We start from the raw sequence: 19,790 nt of genomic DNA on the forward strand, positions 1-19,790 counted from the left end.
ATAGAAGACCAAATCATGACATAATACCCTGATAATGTATTATTATCCATAATCCGTGTTTTCTTGGTGAGATTCTTCACAGAAAAGATTTTTTTATGGATCCAGCATTTATTCCACCGCATTTGATACCCTGAATTAAGGGATTACAAGGTTGTAAAAAAGTGGGTTTTATTGACATAGGCTCATCCTCTTGTTCCCCTAAATTGTAATGGAAAATTGCCCTGACACTATTTCTATTTTTTTTGTATTTTATATATTAACTAAATCTATAATAAATAGATTTATTATATACATAAATAAATAAACTAGTTTAAAAAAAGAATAGCAATAGCACTTAGATTTATATACCGCTTCACGCTGTTTACAGCCCCTAGTCAGGGTTCCAAATAGCATTCAAAAGTAAATCAAAGTCCAAGGCAAAGTATTGCTCAAAGTTCTAATTTATTAAGAGAGCCATGTTGGCACATCTGGGAAAACCCAAATCTGAAAGCTTCCCAGTTTTCCCTACTCAGTTGAAAGTTCAAGATCTTGCCCCCACACCCACAAGGCCATCACACGTTCCAATCTTCCACTGCCATGCTGGCAGTTCCACCCATCCAGTTCCGGTCAGGTGTAGAGCTGCAAAGGCAAAGGATGACATTGGCTTTCTAGAAAGAATTTCCATACAATCCTCCCTCCCATTTTCTCACAATAGAAAATGCATAGTAGAATAATAGAAAGTGTGGAAGGCCAAAGATCCAAAAGAAAAGATGGCTGCAGGCCTGACACCTCTCTAAGCAGTTTACAGAGTCAGCATACAGCCCCCAACAATCTAGGTTTTTACCAACCTCAGAAGGATGGAAGGTTGAGTCAATCTTGAGCCTGATGAGACTTGAACTGCTGGCAGCTGGCAACAGATGTAGCCTGGAGTACTGCATTCTAACCACTGTGCCACCATGGAATAAAAGTAGGATATAAATGTAATAATGATAAAAAAAGAAAATTTCCCTGATACATAATGACAGTGTTTTCATTTCATCTCCAAGCCACAGATAAGGCAGCTTAAAGTTACAAGAACTTTAGCTCTTCCCTATAAAAATAGTGTTTCCCTTCTCTTGATCCAAGTTTGGCCAACAGCACAATTTAGCTCATTCCTTGCCAGCGGGGCTGATGACAGAATTATGATGGGATCCATGGTCTTCTGGCAGTTGTCCTCCAGAACCATTTTGTCTGGGGCAAGTCTCCTCTGGGGAATACCTGGCTAATGCTTTCTAAAGCCATGGTTAGACCCTACCTAGTAGGTTCCTTAAGTACATAGGCATAGCTGTCTTTCGAAAGGGTGTCAAATCTGATTTTTTTTATATAATGCTGGGGCAGGAGCTGCACAGAAGGTCAACTTAAACTAGGAAAGAAAGACAGGTTTTGCCAGTTGTGTGCTGCTGGTTTTGTCACCATGGTATGAATTACAGCTTTTCTCCTGCTTCTGCCAAGAAGCGGTTTCATGTGGCTGTACTCTACCCTTTTTAATCCTGTTGTAGTGGTGATCCCATTTTGCCTAACCCAAAGGTGTCAAATTCAAGGCTCGGGAGCCCGTTTTCACTGGAAGAGTGCTTGGGACACCCTGGCCATGCCCAGCCCAGCCCCCCAAGGTCAAACATAACCCTGATATGGCCCTCAATGAAATCGAGTTTGACTTCCCTGGCCTATTCCATGGACGACTCCTGTGTACCAATATCCGCAATCCCTTGCTATCTGCACCACCATTCCTTTGCAACAGTGACCAAGGACTGAGCCAGAAGGGGATTGATTACTCTTCCTTCTTTACCCTGCACTTTTCCCATGCCTGGTAGCTTGATTGATACTTCACAGGTGGGGAGGAAGGACTTGGATTGAAGCAGGAGGAAGCAATCTGGTTCCAGGACATTTTGCTTCAGAAAAGTGACCAGTTGCAGTTCTAGGCAAAAAGCACTTTCACGTCCATGAATGTTTAAATTAGGCAACTTGTTTTAAGAAGCATCTGATCCTTTCTCAGTTTCTGTTCTTGATTCTCTAATAAATGTTGTCAGTTGTAACTTGATTTCAATTTTATTTTACAACTCTAAAAAGACTCCTGAGTCTACGATGACTAGTTCTCTGCCTAGACTGTGAATAGCCTTACACAGTGTGCTTGGCAAACACATTTGCTTGATTTAAACAAGGTTACTAGAAACTATTAAAAAAGGGGTCCCTTTATCCTTCTCATAGGGTGGCTCAGTGGCTAAGACACTGAACTTGTCAATCAGAAGGTTGGCAGTTGGGTGATTTGAATCCCTAGTGCCACATAACAGAGGGAGCTCCCGTTACTTGTCCCAGCTTCTACCAACCTAGCAGTTTGAAAGCATGCAAAAATGCAAGTAGAAAAATAGGGACCACCTTTGGTGGGAGGGTAACAGTGTTCCATGCACCTTCGGCATTTAGTCATGCCGGCCACATCACCATGGAGACGTCTTCGGACAGCGCTGGCTCTTTGGTTTTGAAATGCAGATGAGCACTGCGCAAGGGGAACTTTTATCTTTACCTATCCTTCTCTAAAGATGCAAAATATCTGAAAATTTCCCTGTGAGCACCTCAAGTAATTAATAATATTTCAGTGTGTTCTGAAATACACAACAGCTATCTTGTAACACACACTATTTTGGGACTCAAAATCCTTTTACTCACCCTTCTGGTAAAGTTCATTCCCACATGCGATTCGGGAATCACTTCTCTATCAACATATGTAGGTTGTAACAGATCTCTCTAATCCACAGCCTTTGCTCTGATTGCAAAACCAAATATGGGTTGAAAGCACAGCTGCTTGAAAGGAAGAGGTTAATGGGCAAAGAAAGTATCATTGAAATGTTGGTTTGGGGTTTTCCCTTCCCTGCTACTGATTTCGCAAGAGCTTTAAATGTTTTAAGGAAGCAGAATTGAATTTAAAAGAAACACTAAACAGCATCACCTCTCTAAACAGAGATGAAAAATCCCCTATCAACTGCAGTGCTCCCGATCTCAAGAAAGAGAAATCACTATCTTTTCCAGAAAACAACTTGGGTGAAATATAATGCCGGTTTTTCTGACTGGAAGCACAGAAACACAAAGTCCTCCCATTCAGAGAAAACACTGAACTAAACTGTCATGCTGTTCCCACTTAATCCTATCTAGTGAGCTGTGTCCAATTTAGAGAAGAGGGTTAATCATATGGCCTTTTCTGTACAGGGAGGTGAATGGTTGTGCAACTTTGTGGCCAAAACGAAGTTCGTACAAGTCTGATGATTTGTGATTTCTATAGCTCCCTCATCTGTCTGCCACCTTTGAAATGTTTGGTCAGAGGGTCAAATTTGCACTGTTAAAGAGTCATCTTACATGTAGTCCTCGACTTACAACAATTTGCTTAGTGACCATTTGAAGTTACAATGTCACTGGGGGGGAAAGTGACTTGTGACTGTTTTTCACACTTACAACCATTTTTCACACTTACAATCATTGCAGCATCCCCATAGACACATCGTCATAATTAAGTCACTTGGCAATATTTAGGGCAGTTGCAGAATCCCGGGGGATCATGTGATCCCCTTTTGCGACCTGACAAGCAAAGTCAATGGGAAAGCCAGACTCACTTAACAATCATGTTACTAACTGAACAACTGCAGTACTCCACTTGACAAGGGTGGCAAGAAAGTCATTAAAAGGGGCAAAATTCACGTCACAAATGTCTTGAGTGGCAACAAAAAAAATTGGGCTCAATTGTGGCCGTAAGTCGAGGGCTACTTACATTATGATGATGAACTGAGACAAAAAAAAAATCCTTGCTCATTGTAACAAGGTGTGGCAGAAGCCTTGTTTTGCTCATCTACCTATGAGCAGTTTCGGTAGCAGAGCTGGCAGGGAACATTTTTTTTAACCCGTCCCTGAGGCCTTCTGTTTATCGATCTGTTTTCTTTCTCAGACATGGAAAAGGACTAATATTTACTTAGCTAGCCTACCCATCAACCCTTTTACACACTGTCTTTCACACTAAGAGTGCCATGCTGAGTGGTTAGTTGGGTTTGGGATTAGGATGCTCCTGCTGTCTTTCAAGTTTTCAATTGTTCCTTTTAGCTTTGTTTTAATCTGGTTTTTGACTTGTTTTTTAACTATAGTTTTTATATCACTTTACTGTTTTATCGTAACCCATCCAAAGGCAGATAATCACTGTAATATGAAGCCAGACTTGAGAAACAATTCTGAAAGAGGGTTGAGGGGAATACATCCTATTTCTTATTTATGTAAAAGTAAGGCCTAACATGTTGAGGATACTTCATGCTGAAGGGATGTGCATTTTAAAAGAGGAGAGAGAGAGAGAGAGAGAGAGAGAGAGAGAGAGAGAGAGAGAGAGATGGATGATAGATAGATAGATAGATAGATAGATAGATAGATAGATAGATGATAGATAGATAGATAGAATAAATATAAATAGTCTGTCTTTTTTTTTAACCACACACATTGTCAAATTCACATGTTGCTTCACATGCCTTCCACAACTCTTACCAACACCATGGAGCTCACCTTATTACACCTCCCTTCTCCCTCAGATAAGTTTGAGACTTGCCAAGAAAAAGATTGAAAAAGATAGCAACATCAAAACTATCAGAATTGTCTCTTTCCGACACTCTGAATAGAAAGCTGAACTTCTATTAGCTGGGGGGAGGGGAGAGAGCGAGAGCATTTATAGACATACACACCCGCATGAGCACACCAACAAAACTTCATTCTAATGTAATATTTTGGGTCACTCAAACACACTGGCCGAACTTCTTTCACTTCCTAAAAATCAGGTTTGAGAAATTTCTCAACACAGATCATGTGATTTCTTGAAGGCACACAGAAGAGTCAGCTCATTGGGGCACGCTAAGACAATTAGATCTTGAAGGAAAGAGGGAGGGAAGAAGAAACAAAAAAACCTGTTTGAGGAAGCAGAGAGAGGAAATCCCTTCTTTGCGTTTGCCTTCAATGCTGTAGGCAAGCTTTTATTTTCAGGTTAGAAGGACTGGATTGGCTCCTGGCCTTCTTCTCTCCTTTTCCTCAGAAAAATTAAGCCACTGTCTCACAGTGACCACAACTGCTGACACAATGAAGACCTGGATTGAACCTCTTGTTGCTGGTGCTCAGCTTGCCAGCGCTTTCTACGACACAGGACTATTGCTAGTGGTGAAGAACTACTACAACCAGACCAATTCTTCTTCAGCGCATTCCAGTGAGGAGGCGCAGCAAAAAGCGATCTCTGACTTTTACATCATCTACCATCTTGTTGATGGGTTAACCCCTCTGTTATCAGCTTATGGCCTGACTAGGCTGGGTGACCGGATAAATCGGAAGATCAGCATTTGCGTGCCTTTGTCTGGCTACTTACTCTCCCGTTTCCTTCTACTCCTTTTGATCTTGTTGGCTTGGCCAATTGAGGTGATGTACGGGGCTGCTGTCTTGCACGGCTTGACTGGAGGATTCACCACATATTGGGCCAGCATCATGGCCCTGGGCTCCCAGCATTCATCTGAGAGCAGAAGATCCCTGCATCTCATCCGCATTGAGCTCATCTATGGCATTGCTGGTTTTGTGGGAAGCATTGCTTCAGGACACCTCTTTGTTACCTTCCATCTCAATTATCAGCATGGTATAGTGTTGATATCCTGTAGTGTTGCCTTATATGCCTTGTGTGTCATCTACAGTCTATTTGTCCTACAAGTCCCTAAGCTTGATGTTTGTGATCCAGCCACTTCCATCGATGTGGCTCAACCTGACAGCAATTTGGCCGATGATAAGAATTTATTGTTACTTAGATCTGAGAGTCCTTCCCGTCTGGGACCTGCCAAGTCCATTATTGCCCTGCTCTTTGTGGGGGCCATCCTATATGACTTGGCTGTAGTTGGATCAATGAACGTGCTGCCCCTCTTCTTCCTAAAGAAGCCACTGAGCTGGGGACCAGAATATGTCGGCTATGCCAATGCTGCTGGCCATGTGATCTTTATTACCAGCTTCCTGGGAGTCTTTGTGTTTTCCAAGTTTCTAAGAGACACCACCATGATCATGATTGGGATTGTGTCCTTCTCGGCTGGCATCCTTATTATGGCCTTTGTGAGATGGACGTTCCTGTTTTACATTGGTGAGTCAGAGTTTTTCCATGCACCTCGCATTCATTCAAGCCACATTTTTTGTTTAATTTCATGGAAGATTTAGTACTCTTCTTTTTTACTGACCTTTAATAAATTTAAGCCGTAGCTTTATTCTAATTTATGTGAAAGTAAACCCAGTACACATTGTTTCTGAATAGGTCTCTATAAAAGGGATCCCCAACCACCATTACCCTTTTAACTCTCAGAATTCCAAGGCATCGCACATCAGAAGGGCTTCGGGGGACAGAATAAAATATACTGCAGCACTTTCCTTCCTCTGACTCCTCCAGACCATCTCTGCTATAAATTAAATTCCTGATGGAAGTGGGGGGATTTAAGGGCAGATCTTTCTCTCTGGCTCACTGAGATGCTTGGTCCTGCTCTCTGACATCAGTTTTCAGACCCCTTTCCAGAACATAAGCATTGCCTTTGATATTTCATAGAACATCATCTAGTCACTAGGGGGTTCCCAACTGTAGGTCCTCGATATTCCAGAGGGTGCAAAAACCTGGGTTTAGAAGTTTCAAAATTATAGTGTATATATGCATAATTATATGCATATAATTATTTATTTTTTAAGGGGTGCAAGAATATATCAGAAGCACTGGTGTGTTTCAATTTATTTTATTTACTACCGGTTCGCTCATGCATGCAAGTGCGCTCGTAGGCTCACGCGATGCTTCTGCACATGTGCAGAAGTGTCCGGGCAGGTGAGCAGGACCTCCCACCCCCACCACTACCGGTTTGCCCGATCCAGGGCAAACTGGCAGAAATCCACCTCTTATCAGAAGCATTCCAGCGGTGCGGGGTATAGAAAAGGTTGGGAACCCTATTGGAAAACATCTATTACTTCTCATTTAATACGCTAAATCATTGTTATTGTAGCTGTTATTGTTACTCTTCACCTGCATTACATCCAGAGATTATAATATACTTCAGAGAGGTTGGCTTTTAGAGCCCTACGTTCAGACTTACCCTGACCAATTGATTTCTTGCTGTCTTAAGAATGCGACTCTCCTCATCATTTGTCCAACAAACAAGATAAAGTTGAGGAAAACAATCTTAGTTGCCAGTCATGCCCAAACATGAAGCTGAGGCTTCCCATTTGTGCTTTTTAAAACAGCTACACCCTGATCTCCCTTAAAAAGGCTGGACATTTGACCTGATCATTCTGCATTCTGCTCTGTTACAGCTCGTGTTGTGATGCTCTTTGCCCTCATTCCCTTGCCAACCATCAGATCTTTGTTATCCAAACACGTTGAAGCATCAACCTACGGTAAGAAATAGTTCTGTGTTTATTTCTTTGGAAAACATTGACTTTTAGAATAAGCTGACTTGAGTTTATTCCTATCAGTTGAGTTGGTGTCACAGAAACATGCAGTAATCCCAGTCAGGTGAGTCAGAACCAAATTCTTACACTTACCTGTAAGACTATTCCATGAGTATCAATGCCTTAGGCTTTGACGAAAGCTTTCAGGTGTTGGAGGCACCTACTTTCCTTCCATAATTTAGAAAAATGTCATGGATGATTCCACATCTGATTTACAAGGAGGGCTGATTTGAAAGCACCTTTAGAAAAAGGTTTCTATGGACTTTTTTGGACAGAGACTTATGAAAAGTAGCAGCTGTAACTTTAAGCTTCCATTTTAAATTTCGCACAATGTCATTGAACCTTCTGGGCCACTAAAGGGAAATGTTAAAATATAGTTTCTAGCTGCCCAGCACAAAATTCTAGTACATGCACCAATTTTGGATTCTGCCAGACTGGATTCTGCCAAAGTGACCCACTGCCACCAGTCTAGACTTTCTGGGGGCATCTCATTTGCCTACACATGATGGATACAAGATATTTGAGAAATATCCTATGGGCCAATCTAATAAAACATTTCTTTTTCTAGAACAATAACCAGTGGAAATATATAACCAACTTGGGTTTGGGTTGCTATTAGTTGGTCATTAAAAGCTCTGGTATTTTCTATTAATCCAGAAACCCAAATCACCTTCCAAATAAAGCCACAGTATCTTTGATTAATTGTGAGCTATTTAAACTCACTGTGTCAGGTTGAATCAACCTAGAAGAAAGGGTTAACTTATCTTTTTTGACTTCACAACTTATATCTGAGAATCAAAGAAAACCGCTGCTTTGAGGGATGGGGTTGAAATATGGACAACAAGGATTGGACAAGTGTTGCTAAACCTCTCCCTATCCTACTATCAGTGACTCTCAGCCCAACTTGTCCTCCAGAATTTGGTTTATAGCATATTAACATCACATTTCAAAAGTCAGGAAGTAATAACTTTCCAACTGCCATAAAGGAGACCAGAATTCTGTCTGAGATAGTGCTATACACCCGTTAATCCTACAACCGAATTTTAAACCTATTATAGTTCCATGTTCCACTTATTAAGCTCTTCCATTATGTAATAATAGCTCCTGAAATCAACATAATTATTGCCTACATTATAATTGGCTACAGAATTAGTTTCTAGCACTTATCTGCTGTTGCTTGTCCTATTAATAGTAAGCACTCACAATATTCTGGCAGCAACAACCTGTTTACAAAATGGCAAATGTTCAAATTGGTTCAAGAAGTACAGAAATGATTATATAAGGCATTTATGCAATAAATGCTGGATTCCATCTATTTCTCTATAACAGAAACAATCCAGCAGGTGCACTTTAGAATAACTTTTCACAAGTTGAAATTAAAATGTGCTCTCAAGCCATTACTACATTGTAATTACATTTTTTTTTAAAAAAACAGATTAGCTACATAAATTGTAAGTGATATGGATTCTGGTAGAAATATGCCCTACATTCTTTTTCATTCAATCTTACATCTGCTCTCTTTTTTCTCCTAGGAAAAGTGTTTGTCCTTCTGCAGCTGTCACTGGTGATCACTGGAGTTGTGACATCAACAGCCTATAATAAAATTTACCAACACACCCTGGGCTGGTTCAGTGGATTTTGCTTCCTTCTGTCATGTGTCATTGGTTGCCTGAGTCTTATCCCTATCAGGTAAAGTAAACTGAGGTCAAACTGAATTTTTAAAAGACAAACCTGTTTTCCTTATCTGTATATCCCTGGATTCCTAAGATTTGTTCAATCATCTAAGTCCAAGCCAAAGATTTTTCAAATTCCTGAAGCTGCCATTGGGTCAATGTAATTCATTATGATGAACCCACAACCATGCCTCATAGGTAAAGGTAAAGGTAGAGGTTCCCCTTGCACATATGTGCTAGTCATTCCTGACTCTAGGGGGTGCTGCTCATCTCTGTTTCAAAGCTGAAGAGTCAGCTGTCCAAAGACGTCTCTGTGGTCATGTGGCTGGCATGACTAAATGCCAAAGGCACAAGGAACGCTGTTACCTTCCCACCAAAGGTGGTTCCTAATTTTTCTACTTGCATTTTTCCAGTAGTTCTGCCAACTGCTAGGTTGGCAGAAAACAACAGGAGCTCACTCTGTTCATGGCACTAGGGATTCAAACCACTGAGCTGCCGACCTTTCTGATCAACAAGCTCAGTGTCTAAGCCATTGAGCTACCGCATCCTAGGAGATCATAATCTACTGCTCCTATATTTTTTAAATTACTGTTTTCCTGAAAATTAGACATCCCCGGATAATAAGCCCAATCGGGCTTTTGAGCATATGGATTAAAATAAGCCCTCCTCCAAAAATAAGCCCTCTCCAAAATATTGCAACACAGCAGCAGTCATGAGGTAACCATGCTCACTGCCTCCTGCACCTCAAAAATAATAAGACCTCCCCGAAAATAAGGCCAAACCTTATTTTGGGGGTCAAAAGAAAATAAGACCCTGTCTTATTTTCAGGGAAACACAATATGTATTATAGAATGCCTGCAGAGGAAGAAGAGCTGTGCAAAATTCATGTGTTATCTAAGAGCTGAGAACCCTGAATATTGCCATTTCTCCAAATTTCCAAAGATGTTCAAAAAGATGGTGATATTTGTGTCATTCTGGACTCTATATTGCAAATGCTCTCCCTGAAATCAGGTTGAGGTTTGGCCAGAGGCTCCATCGAACTATCCTTTGTACAAACACTACTTTTCTTTAGGAATGTCCACAAAAGTTATTAGCCCCCTTTTTTGTGTACAATATTTGTTTCTGGGGGGGGGGGGTTGTGCTTTACTTGTGGAGTTTTGTACTTCAGACATTTTACTGCAATAGTGGTAATATAAGATTTTATTTTGAAAATGCTTGTCTGTGGAGAGTCTCAGTCATCCAAGTCATGATGGTCTCCCAGGTGCTTTTCCAAAAGGCAACTGAACTTCCTTGATTTTTTTTTCCAAGATGAGAGCTAAAGAAACTTTTGGATGGGAAGCAAATCATTTTCAACGAAAAAAACCCCAAGAAAGTCCCATTCGCTTCTGGGAAAGTACCTTTGAGAAGGCCGTTTTTTTTTCTCCTTCTCCAGGAGCAAAACCACTTGAGGTAGCCTTGGGTCAGCTGCCAAAAAAGAAGATTATCCCACTTTAAGGAAGTAAAATGTGTGTTTCAGAAATGTAGATGAGGTTGCTCAACCATGGAAATTAATTCACTTTCTCCATCTCCAATTTCCTTTTCTCTCCCTTGCAGTTTGGTAGCCTACAAGCAATAAACACAAACTGATTTAGCAGAGAAATTAACCAATAGAAAACAACTGTCGACATCAGAAGCAGAGCTACAGAGCAAGTTGGAGCAACCAGACAGACTGACTACCTGAAAGACAGCCTTGATACTAATTATTGTATTGTATTGTATTGTATTGTATTGTATTGTATTATTTGTATGCCGCCCTTCTCCGGGAGGACTCAGGGTGGCGAACAATTCAAGGGGGAAAAAAAGGGGAACATAAAAGACAAAATACAAATAATAAAAGTAGACAACAGTCGCACAGCCATACATGTCGAGAGGGGAGGGAACTCATCACCCCCAGGCCTGCCGGCAAAGCCAGGTTTTGACGGCTTTTCGGAAGGCCTGGAGAGAGGTGAGGGTCCAAATCCCTGTGGGGAGTTCATTCCAGAGGGCCGGAACTGCCACAGAGAAGGCCTCCCCTGGGTAATAGCCAGGTGGCATTGGCTGGTAGATGGCACCCAGAGGAGGAGGCCAACCCTGTGAGATCTAATGGGTCTGTGGGAGGTAATTGGCAGCAGGCGGTCTCTCAAGTACTCTTATGTCATTAGGGATATTTAGTTCTAGGAACTAGTTTCCTGTACTCTTTCCTGTATGACTAGGCTGTTGAAACTGCGTAGGGAGAGCAACTGAAAACCATGTATGGAGTAGGAGGCATGCAGTTCTTGAGTGATGCTACTTTAGAATCACATTTCATAGAATTCTCCCTGTTTTCCATTCAGGATATGTTTGTTCACCGACCCCCTTTCCATCTACAATTCTTCCAGCAAATAGTCTCCATATTCACATTTTAAAGCAAAATATCCTTCCCTGGGAACTCTCAGAAACAGCCATTCCCCATATTTAGTCCACGTAGTTGGACTAGTTGGACTAGTTGGACTCCCAACTCATAGGATCCTTGTTCCTTAAATCTCAGTGAAATATCCAGTTTTTGGATGAAGGCATTGGTGTATTGACCATTAAGCAGACTAAGCACGTGCTTAGGGCACCAGGCCCAAAGGGGGCCACCACAAAGATGAGAAAGAAAAAAACAATGAAGATTTGTACAGTATGTACAAAAGAGGAAGGCATCAAGAATTGTCAGTGCTTAGGGCACCAGTGAACCTTAATCTGCCACTGGATGAAGGGTTAGAAGACTATATATGCCTATAATATCATTTACACTCCAGCGTTTCAGTGCTCCCAGTGCTAACGCTGCAGTTAGTTCATCAAAGACAGTTCACCAGGCTTCACAAGGCTCAGGTTCTCAAAACAAGATGGTGAAGATAGAAAGACAATGAGCAGATTCCCTAGCTAAGAAATGAAATAAATCATGAGATAGACAATGTCACACTTAGGGAAGAACCCTCAACACCAAGATCCATATACCCCTGGATCAGTGGTGGGATTCAGCCAGTTCGCACCTATTCGGGAGAACCGGTTGGTAACTTTCTAAGCAGTTCGGAGAACCGGTTGTTGGAAGAAATCTTTTGTTTTTTCCCACTTTATAGGGCTAATCCTGTAAGGAAGGCAGGAAGGAAACATTCTGGTGTTGTTTCTAGCCTAATCTTTATTGCCCTGCTTACAGAAACTGTCTCTCCAGTTAACCCTGTCTCTCCAGTTAACCCTTATTATCATTGTAACAACTAAGGCAAAGTTCCCATCGACCTGAGTGACATTGACTTGGCCACGCCCACATGATCACATGACCACCGAGCCCTGCCTACCCAGCTGGTCATTAGGGGAGAGAACTGGTTGGTAAATTATTTGAATCCCACCACTGCCCTGAATGTTATTTAGTTATTTTTAACATAATAATAAATGAATGGGAAGCTTGCATACTACATAACAAAGTTACAATCTTTAGAAGCACTTTTAGTTGTAAGGCAGCCTCTGGACCTCTTCTAAGTATTTGCCGAAAAGAAAAATGGGGAGCAACTGCAATCCAGCCCTTTCTTTGGAAGTGTGCACTCCTACTCAGACAACAAAAGTTGGATGAAACGTAGCACACTGGGGGGGGGGGGGGAGGTCTAGGATAACATGCTGCAGTTAGTTCATCAAAGACAGTTCACCACTCCCACTTTGCCTCAGAGATTGAGATTGAGATTAGATTTATATGCCGCCCTTCTCCCAAGGACTCAGGGCCTCAGCCAACTAACCACTGCTAAATTGATGCAGGACAACTCCATACAGCCAACTCACTATGGGGACAACTCACCGTCAGCAGCTGGAGAGCCAGGCGGGAGGGTGAGTGAGTGAGTGGTTAGGCAGAGCACAGAGCACATCAGGGCAGTTGGCAACGAGACCAGGACTTCCCATTTTCACACCCGCTTGCAGTGCCGCTGCTGCTGCAGCCCACACCCAGGAGTGGAGCTGCTGCTGTTATTGCCGCTACACTGGGCATGGAGACCAACCAGGGGAGGGTTGCTGCTGGCGTTACTGCCAGTTTGCAACCTATGCACAATGCGAGAGCGAGCAAAGTGAGTGTGCATGCCAGATGCATGGTGCATGTGTGTGCACTGTTCAATGTTAATTGTTCTGTGCACATGTGCAGAACAATTTACAGTGAACTTCACATGCGCAGTCACTAAAATCCAAAATGGCGGCAACCAAGCAGCAGTGAAGGAACTGGTTTGGGGGCGTGACAGGCTTGGGTCGCTGCCAGTTCTGCGACTCAGGCCTGAATTCCACTACCCGTTCTGCTGAACCAGGCCGAACCGGCAGGAACCCACCTCTACAGTGGGCTGGGTCAGGAGAGAGTGACTGGTCCAAAATCAACCAGCTATCTTCTATGCCTAAGATGAAACTAGAACTCCCAGTCTCCTGGTTACTTACTGGGAGCAAGCCTGAAGTCAAATTCCTGGGATTTCAACATGTCAGACTATCTCAATCTATATTGATTTGCTCAGGAGTGAACTTTGTTGACTACCATTTGGCTTATTTCTGATTAAACCTCCACAGAAGAGCTTGTGGATTGATTAAACAGAGATTTGATTTTTAAAGGTATCATTTGCCTCTTGCAGGTCTGTGCTAAAAAAAAGGTTTTGAGAAATTTGGGAGTGTTTCATTTCATTTCATTTATTGAATTTATGGGCCGCCCAATCCCGGAGGACTCCGGGCGGCTTACAGAAATGAAAAATATTAAAAAAGGATTAAAACAATAAGATACAACAAGATTAAGACAAAAACACAACATGCACCCAATCAAAGGGGGGCTGGACCTCAATCAAGAGGTCAACAGCCCCAGGCCTGCCGGAAAAGCCAGGTTTTAATAGCTTTACGGAAGGCCAGGAGAGTGGGTAGGGTCCAGATCTCTGGGGGTAGCTCGTTCCATAGGGCCGGAGCAGGAACAGAGAAGGCCCTACTCCGAGGCTTCGCCAGCCGGCATTGTCCAGCTGAAGGCACCTGGAGAAGGCCCATCCTGTGCGATCTTATTGGTCTTAGGGAGGTATGCGGCAGGAGACGGTCTCGTAGGTATCCATGTCCTAGGCCATGTAGGGCTTTAAAGGTGATAACCAGAACGTTGAATTGTGCTCGGAGACCAATGGGAAGCCAGTGCAGCTCGCGGAGGATAGGTGTAGTATGGGTGTACCTTGGTACACCCAATATCGCTCGCGCGGCTGCATTCTGGACTAATTGTAGTCTCTGAACACTTCTCAGGGACAGCCCCAAGTAGAGCGCATTACAGTAATCCAGTCTTGAGGTGACGAGGGCGTGAGTGACTGTTTGAAGTGCCTCCCGGTCCAAATAGGGTCGCAACTGTTGCACCAGGCGAACCTGGGCAAAGGGCCCCCTGGTCACAGCCGACAGGTGATGTTCCAAAGTCAGCTGCGGATCCAGGAGGACCCCCAAGTTGCAGACCCTCTCTGAGGGGAGCAAATTTTCTCCTCCCAGGCTTAAGGACAGACTAGCTGGACTGTCCTTGGGGGGCAACATCCACAGCCATTCGGTCTTGTCAGGATTGAGTGCAAGTTTGTTTGCTCCCATCCAGACCCTAACAGCTTCTAGGCACTGGCACATCACTTCCACCGCTACACTGAGTTGGCACAGGGCAGACAGATACAACTGAGTGTCGTCCGCGTACTGGTGGTATTTAATCCCGTGCCGGCGAATGATCTCACCCAGTGGCTTCATGTAGATATTAAATAGGAGGGGGGACAAGACTGACCCCTGCGGTACCCCATAATTGAGGGCCTAGGAGTTGACCTCTGTCCTCCAACCAACACCGACTGCGACCTGTCGGAGAGGTAAGAGGAGAACCATTGTAAAACGGTGCCTCCCACTCCCACCTCTTCCAGCCATCGCAGAAGGATACCAAGGAACTTCCCCGCCGCACTGAAAGCGGCGGTGGTGAGACCCCTCCTGAAGAAGCCATCTTTGGATCCAGCTATCCTTAATAACTATCGTCCAGTTTCCAACCTCCCCTTCCTGGGGAAGGTTGTCGAGAAGGTGGTGGCCTTCCAGCTCCAGCGGTCCTTGGAGGAAGCAAACTATCTAGACCCCTTCCAGTCAGGCTTCAGACCCGGTTACAGCACAGAAACCGCTTCTGTGCATTGATCGATGATCTCTGGAGAGCCAGAGATGGAGGACACTCCTCCATCCTGGTCCTCCTTGACCTCTCAGCGGCTTTCGATACCATCGACCATGGTATCCTTCTGCGACGACTGCGGGAGGTGGGAGTGGGAGGCACCGTGTTGCGGTGGTTCTCCTCCTACCTCTCGGACAGGTCGCAGTCGGTGTTAGTGGGGGGGCAGAGATCGTCCCCTAGGCCCCTAACTTATGGGGTGCCTCAGGGCTCGGTCTTATCCCCCCTACTATTCAACATCTACATGAAACCGCTGGGAGAGATCATTTGCAGGCACGGGATTAGATACCATCAATATGCGGACGTTACTCAATTGTATCTGTCCGCCCCGTGCCAACTCAATGAAGCGGCAGACGTGATGAACCGGGGCCTTGAAGCTGTTATGGACTGGATGAGGGTTAACAAGCTTGTACTCAACCCAGAAAAGACCGAGTGGCTGTTGTGTTTCCCTCCCAAAGATTCGACCAATATTCCATCACTCAGGCTGGGGGGTCAAATTCTATACCCCTCAGAGAGGGTTCGCAACTTAGGAGTCCTCCTGGATCCACAGCTATCGTTTGACCACCATTTAATGGCTGTGACCAGGGGGGCATTCGCCCAGGTTCGCCTGGTGCGCCAGTTGCGACCCTACCTGAATCGGGAGGCTCTCACAACAGTCACCCGGGCCCTTGTGACCTCTAGGCTGGAATACTGCAATGTGCTCTACATGGGGCTGCCCTTGAAGAGCATCCGGCGACTTCAGCTAGTACAGAACGCGGCCGCGCGAGTGATTGTGGGTGCACCTCGGTTCACCCGCATAACACCTATCCTCCGCGAGCTGCGCTGGCTACCTGTTGATCTCCGGATGCGCTTCAAGGTGCTATTAGTCACCCATAAAGCCCTACATGGCAGTGGATCTGGATACTTGAGAGACCGCCTTCTGCCAATTACATCCCTGCGACCAATAAGATCACATAGATTAGGCCTCCTCCGCATTCCATCGGCCAGCCAGTGTCGGCTGGCAACTACAAGGAGGAGGGCCTTCTCAGTAGTAGCCCCGACCCTTTGGAACGAGCTCCCCGTAGAGATTCGCACCCTCTCCACCGTCCAGGCCTTCCGCATAGCCCTTAAGAACTGGCTCGCCCGTCAGGCCTGGGGACAAGGATAGTTACCCCTCCCGAATGATGAATGTATGTTGTTGACTATTTTATTATATATCTCTATCTTAACGTCTGTATTCCCCCTCCCCGATTTTATGTGAGCCGCCTTGAGTCCCCTCAGGGAAAAGGGCGGCCTACAAATATTAATAAAATCTAAAAAAAAAAAAAAATCTAAAATCTAAAAAAATCTAAAAACCATGGTCGATGGTATCGAAGGCCGCTGAGAGGTCAAGGAGCACAAGGATAGAGGAATGCCCTCTATCCCTGGCCCGCCAGAGATCATCGGTCAGTGCGACCAAAGCGGTTTCGGTGCAGTAACCAGGCCTGAAACCAGACTGAAAAGAGACTAGATAATCTGCTTCATCCAAGGACCATCGGAGTTGGAGGGCCACCACCTTCTCAACAACCTTCCCTAAAAAAGGGAGGTTGGAGACTGGGCGATAATTTTTAAAAATAGCTGGGTCCAGAGAAGACTTCTTGAGGAGTGGTCTCACCACCGCCTCCTTCAGAGGTTGTGGAAAGGATCCCTCCTGCAAGGAGGTGTTCGTAATTCTCTGGAGCCAGCCTCGTGTTACCTCCCTGCTGGTCGTAACCAGCCAGGAGGGGCACTGATCCAGTAAGCAGGTGGAGGCACTCATCGCTCCCATGGCCTTGTCCACTTCATCATTCCAGAAAGTCTGAACAAGACCCTCCCTCGGCATCTCTGCTGGTTCTGTCCAAATGGAGTCCAGGTCTGTCCGAATCTGAGCGATTTTGTCCGACAGAAACTGAGCAAACTCCTCAGCTCATCCCTGTAAGGCATCCCACATTTCCCCCCCTTTCAGGAGGGAACGGGTTATCCTAAACAGGGCGGCTGGGCGAGATTCTGCGGACGCAATAAGAGCGGAAAAATGCGCACATTTTGCCGCCCATATCGCCACTAAATAAGTCCTAATAAAGGCTCTTAGTAGTGTTCGGTAGGATTCGGAGTTGCTAGCCCTCCAATGTCGCTTTTGGCGCTTCATCTCCCGGAGTTCCTCAGTAAACCAAGGTGCCCTCCTGGATCCACTGCAGCGGAGAGGCCGCAAAGGTGCAATCCGATCTAGGGCGTCAGTCACCACTGTATTCCAGGCGGCAAGCAAGGACTCTGTCAGATTGTGGGCAAGAGAGTCAGGTATCTCCCCAAGCTCCTTCTGAAAACCCAACCCATCAGGTGCCTGGGGCAGAACCACTTAATCGGTTCCACCTCCCTGCGGTGGGGGAGTAGCTTCCGAAAATCAAGCCTCAACAGGGAGTGATCCGACCATGACAAGGGCGAGATGTCTACTCCTCTTAACTCAAGATCACGTCTCCACTGCCCCGAGAGAAACACTAGGTCGAGTGTGTGTCCCGCTCTATGAGTCGGACCCTGAATTACCTGGGTCAAGTCCATGGCTATCATGGAAGCCATGAACTCCTGGGCCCCATCAGAGTGTTCACCTAGGGATGGCAGGTTGAAGTCCCCCAGTACCAACAGTCTGGGGAACTCAACCGCCAACCTGGCTACTGACTCCAGGAGCGCAGGCAGGGCTGTTGTGACGCAGCTAGGAGGTAGGTACGTCAGCAACAAGCCCACTTGAACCCCTAGGTCCAACTTCAAAAGAAGGGACTCACACCCCACAATCTCCGGAGCAGGGCTCCTGCGAGGAGCTAATGATCCTCGGATAATAATTGCCACTCCCCCACCCCTTCTTCTGGTGTCGTGGTTGGTGGAGCACCTGAAACCCTTCTGAGCACATTTCGGAGAGGGGGACTCCTCCCTCATGGCCCAACCAGGTCTCAGTAATACATGCCAGGTCTGCCCCCTCATCAAGTATTAAGTCCTGGACGAGGGGAGCTTTATGAATCACAGACCTAGCATTTAGCAACAGCAACCTGAGATCAGGGCCCTGGCTTCTCTTGCCACCAGGTCCTTGAGTTGAGCTTGCAGGGCCGGAACGAGGGATCGCTGTGACGTAGCGAGACCTTCTTCCCTGGTAATGGCTAGCCCTGTAGCTCCCACCATACCTGCCCCTCCCAATCATGACAGGGATGCTCTGGCCTGCCCCCATCCCCGAAGACCCCCCTCCCCCTCCCATGGCCCACGCTCTTCCCAGCAGGCCGCATCTATCACTCATTCTAGGACGAGGGGTAGGCCTGGGCCCCCCTACCACTTCTGCTTATGCACTCAGTGGGGGAGGCACCAGGGCGCGCCTTCAGTCCTCTCAGATGCACTCTCAATCACTCTCTCATATATACCCCACTATAGTCCATTAAAAACATATAAAATACAATAGTATAATAATAAAGATAATTAAAATTAGGTGGGTTCATTCATCAAACAGTCACACCAAACACACTCCATACACAAAAGAATTGCGCAGATCTGTTGTTGCACAGAAAAATCCTTGGGTGGAGGGCAAATGAAAAGGCTGATTGCTCACCACTGATCCCCATTTATTACTGTGGAAACACATCTTTTCTCCCTTCCATATAGCAATAGTTCCTTGGCATTTAAAAAAAATATTTTTATTAAACAGTTTTATTAAAAAGTCAGTCCCGTTTCAGGCCTGGCTACAGCACGGAAACTGCTTTGGTCGCGCTGATCGATGATCTCTGGAGAGCCAGGGATGAGGGCCATGCCTCCATCCTAGTGCTCCTTGACCTCTCAGCGGCCTTCGATACCATCGACCATGGTATCCTTCTGCGGCAGTTGCGGGAGGTGGGAGTGGGAGGCACCGTTCTTCGGTGGTTCTCCTCCTACCTCTCGGACAGGTCGCAGTCGGTGTTGGTCAGAGGGCAGAGATCGACCCCATAGCCCCTTAACTACGGGGTGCCGCAGGGTTCGGTCCTGTCCCCCCTCCTGTTTAATATCTACATGAAGCCACTGGGTGATATCATTCGCCGGCACGGGATAAAATACCATCAATATGCGGACGATACACAGTTGTATCTGTCCGTCCTGTGCCAACTCAGTGAAGCGGTTGAAGTGATGTGTCAGTGCCTGGAGGCTGTCAGGATCTGGATGGGGTTGAACAAGCTTGCGCTCAATCCCGACAAGACCGAGTGGCTGCTGCTGTTCCCTCCCAAAGATTGGCCTTGTATTCCATCTCTCAGGCTGGGGGGTCAAACTTTACACCCCTCAGACAGGGTTCGCAATTTGGGAGTCCTCCTGGACCCACAGCTGACTTTAGAACACCACTTGTCGGCTGTGACCAGGGGGGCATTTGCCCAGGTTCGCCTGGTGCACCAATTGCAACCCTACCTGAACCGGGAGGCTCTTAGAACAGTCACTCACGCCCTTGTGAC

General features: G+C 45.4%; 1 protein-coding gene and 1 long non-coding RNA gene across 3 annotated transcripts; one reads left to right on the forward strand and one right to left on the reverse strand.

Moving 5' to 3' along the window:
• Positions 1–885: 885 nt before the first annotated feature.
• On the reverse strand, positions 886–7,315 carry LOC116506141. 2 transcript variants are annotated; one of them, XR_004255006.1, is made up of 3 exons: positions 7,125–7,315; positions 2,680–2,811; positions 886–925 (listed from the first exon to the last, which is right to left on the reverse strand). It is a non-coding gene; the product is annotated as an uncharacterized LOC116506141 (long non-coding RNA). The 2 variants fall into 2 exon arrangements; XR_004255007.1 differs by having other exon boundaries at positions 2,680–2,776; positions 7,125–7,312.
• Positions 4,404–10,959, forward strand: SLC46A2 (solute carrier family 46 member 2). Its single transcript, XM_032213796.1, has 4 exons — positions 4,404–6,139; positions 7,342–7,425; positions 9,012–9,168; positions 10,746–10,959. Exons 1-4 carry the CDS (start codon positions 5,110–5,112, stop codon positions 10,765–10,767), a joined length of 1,293 nt encoding a protein of 430 aa, XP_032069687.1. The 5' UTR covers positions 4,404–5,109; the 3' UTR covers positions 10,768–10,959.
• The last annotated feature ends 8,831 nt before the right edge of the window (positions 10,960–19,790 follow it).

The sequence above is a fragment of the Thamnophis elegans genome, chromosome 3 (assembly GCF_009769535.1).
Source record: "Thamnophis elegans isolate rThaEle1 chromosome 3, rThaEle1.pri, whole genome shotgun sequence".
Taxonomy (NCBI): Eukaryota; Metazoa; Chordata; class Lepidosauria; order Squamata; family Colubridae; genus Thamnophis; species Thamnophis elegans.